Source organism: Camelina sativa, chromosome 10 (genome assembly GCF_000633955.1).
Source record: "Camelina sativa cultivar DH55 chromosome 10, Cs, whole genome shotgun sequence".
NCBI lineage: Eukaryota > Viridiplantae > Streptophyta > Magnoliopsida > Brassicales > Brassicaceae > Camelina > Camelina sativa.
This window is the reverse complement of record NC_025694.1, coordinates 20,050,909-20,053,859: the sequence shown is the minus strand read 5'-3', so window position 1 is coordinate 20,053,859 and position 2,951 is coordinate 20,050,909. Positions and strand designations below refer to the sequence as shown.

General features: G+C 32.4%; 1 protein-coding gene across 1 annotated transcript; it reads right to left on the bottom strand.

Moving 5' to 3' along the window:
* LOC104720536 lies at positions 17–850 on the bottom strand (the record flags this gene model as incomplete). Its single annotated transcript, XM_010438428.2, has 3 exons — positions 484–850; positions 232–372; positions 17–153 (listed from the first exon to the last, which is right to left on the bottom strand). Coding segments are annotated over exons 1-3 (510 nt in total), but the record flags the coding sequence as incomplete, so codon positions are not given.

The window sequence follows — 2,951 nt, the reverse complement described above, 5'->3', positions numbered from 1 at the left end:
AGAGAGAGAGAGAGAGAGAAAGGAAAGGAAAGGGTACATCGGGATCATAAGGATTGATAGACAAAGTCTTAGGATCGAGGACAGAGACCAAAGCCAAGTGATTGAGAGGCATCTTGACACCTCCCGTTTCAACAACAATATGATCAAGCATTCCTGCCACCCACCCACCCAGATAAGAAGAAGCAGAAGGAGAAGCTATATAATAGTATATGATTTGGATAAAAGAGGAACCAGGAGCAGCTCTGCCGGTACGGAGTTTAGTTAAATCACGAGACAAGGCATCGATGGCGGCCTCCATCTGAGAAGAGGCAGCTGCTTTCACGCTAGGCCCGATATCTGGAGAAGCGTCCACCATCCCCGATGAATCGTCCTCTGAACAACAACAACAAGAGTAAAGAGTTAGTACAACAAACAAGAAGAAGAAGAATAAAAAAAAAAAATTAGAAAATTAGGGATTATAAAGTAAAGTGAATAGCTTTTTACTTGATTTTTTGCCTTTAGCGAAGCCTCGACGAGAATCTCTGAGGAAATCGGGCATATGGGACAAATCGAATTGCGAATCTCGGCTGCCTATCATCATCCGGTTTGGTGAAGAAGAAGAAGAAGAAGAAGACATGGAGAAGAAATCGCGAGATTGAACAACGGAGGAGCTTCTTCTGAGAAACCCAATCGCATTTCGACCCGACGACAGAGCTCGTCTCACCAACATAGCCATCACCCTAAAAAATAGTTTATGCTTCGACTGAGGTTTTTTGATTTGGCTCCTAATCAAAAGTCTAAAACCCTCGACAGACCAGAGTACTTTAATCTCTCTAGCCCCTTTTCCTTCGTATCCAATTTGAAAAAAAAAAAAAACCCCCCCTTCTCACTACCCCTTCCCTTTCCAATTTTATTAAAATCCAACTCTACCCTCTTATATTATATTATAAATTTAAATCTAAAAAAAAATAACCAATATAATAAAACATTCTCTCTTCTCTCTCATTAACCAGGAAAAAAAATGCTAAATTTATTTTTAAAAAAATTAAGGATTGCATATATAAGACAACTAGGACCATTGGATACAACTATATAGAAAATTACAGATACAAAAATTTAGTGCAATTAACACAAATAAGTATAACTATGCTGATGGACTGCTATGAAAAAATATAAAATTATAAACCGTTTTTTTTTTCTTTGCATTTGACAATGAAAATACTTCAGTCATACGCTTTCTTTATGATTGATACTATTCAAGTATTAGAAAAAATATATGATGGATTTTAAAAGAAGATAAATAATTGTATTGTCTTGCTTAATTTGCAGAATTTTATTAAATTAGAAAACTTAGAACCAATATATAAAAACTTAGTCTTTTAAGATTACATTGTATATAACAACCACAAAATTTTAACATATACATCTACTTCACATGTAAAAAACAAATCTAAATCATAGAAACCCAAATTCTTACATAGACAACCTTAGTCTTTTAAAGTTACTTTGTATATAACAACCACAAATTATGAAAATCAAGAAATAGTGGTGGTTTCAAACATTTAAATACAAGATAACATAGTAAATGTATTTTGATTACGTAATATCATAAATACAACTAAATTTTTTTGATTTAGAGTAAAGAACAACTAATTTATATGGTTTATAGAACAAAAAACAACTATGTTCATTTTTGTACAACTGTGTAAAACTGAACAACTATATGACTTTTTGCTGGGGCAAAATATTATTTTACATAGCCCTGAGATTTTAAACCGAACCGAACCGATATTTTTGGTGTTCGGTTCGGTTTCGGTTATGGCGGTTGAACCGATCGGTACAATTTTTTTTCCAAAAAATCGAAATATTTCGGTTATTTCGGTTCGGTTTTCGGTTAACCGATTTTTTTTTTTAAGTTTTTTAATTTTTTTTAGGAAAAAAACTAATAAAACCGAAATTTACCCTAAAATAACCGAATTTAACCTAAAATAACCGAAATAACCGAAACCGAATAACCGAAATATTTGAAATAAAACCAAAAAATCCGAAATTATCTCTAAATAACCGAAATATCCGATTTTTCATGTTTTTAATCAAATTTCAGTTAATTTCGGTTTTAAAAATTTAAAACCGAATTAACCGAGAAACCGAAATAACCGAACCGAAATATATTTCGGTTCAATTCGGTAAGATTTTCAAAACTCAAAAAAACCGAAAAACCGAAATCCCAGGCCTAATTTTACACATGTAAGCTCTTTGACGGCACCAGATGTCCTGTCCCAATGTGGACTTTTGACGGCGAGGAATGTTAAACACAAAATACATAGTTGTACTTAGATTTACTCAGTTGTACCAAAATAATTGTCAAATGAGACATATTTTAACTATTTCTTCAAAGACATAGTTGTACTTATATTTAGTCAGTTGTACCAACATACTTTATTTGTTAAATAACCCTAGAACATAGTTGTCTCTAAAAATTACAATTGTACCTAAAAATACCAGTTACATAAACACAAAAGACAAATATCCAAATGCACATTCAAGTTTTCAAATACACAAAAAAGGATCAGTTCTTTTTTTTCCAGTCATGAAAAGAATAGTGATGAACTTTGACGGACAGAGCATCCTCTTCTCTCTTAGAACTTCCTGTTTTTCTTTATCATCAACGAAGCAGATTCACCTACTTTTTCACGACATTGAAGTCGAAGAAGAAGAAGATGAGAAGAAGTTGAGAAGAAGAAGAAGATGAGAAGAAAAAAGAAGAAGAAGATGAGAAGATTCACTCGATTCAGATTCACCGGAGTCAAACACGAAAAAAATGAGAAGATAAAAAGAGAATAAAGAAATTAGGTGATTAAGATCCAAAGTGGATATGGATAATCCAAAACTAATATAAGTCTAGATCCAAAATAAGGTTGGATCTGTAAATATGTCAAAAAAAACTTAAATTTATTAGTCTAAAATATCTA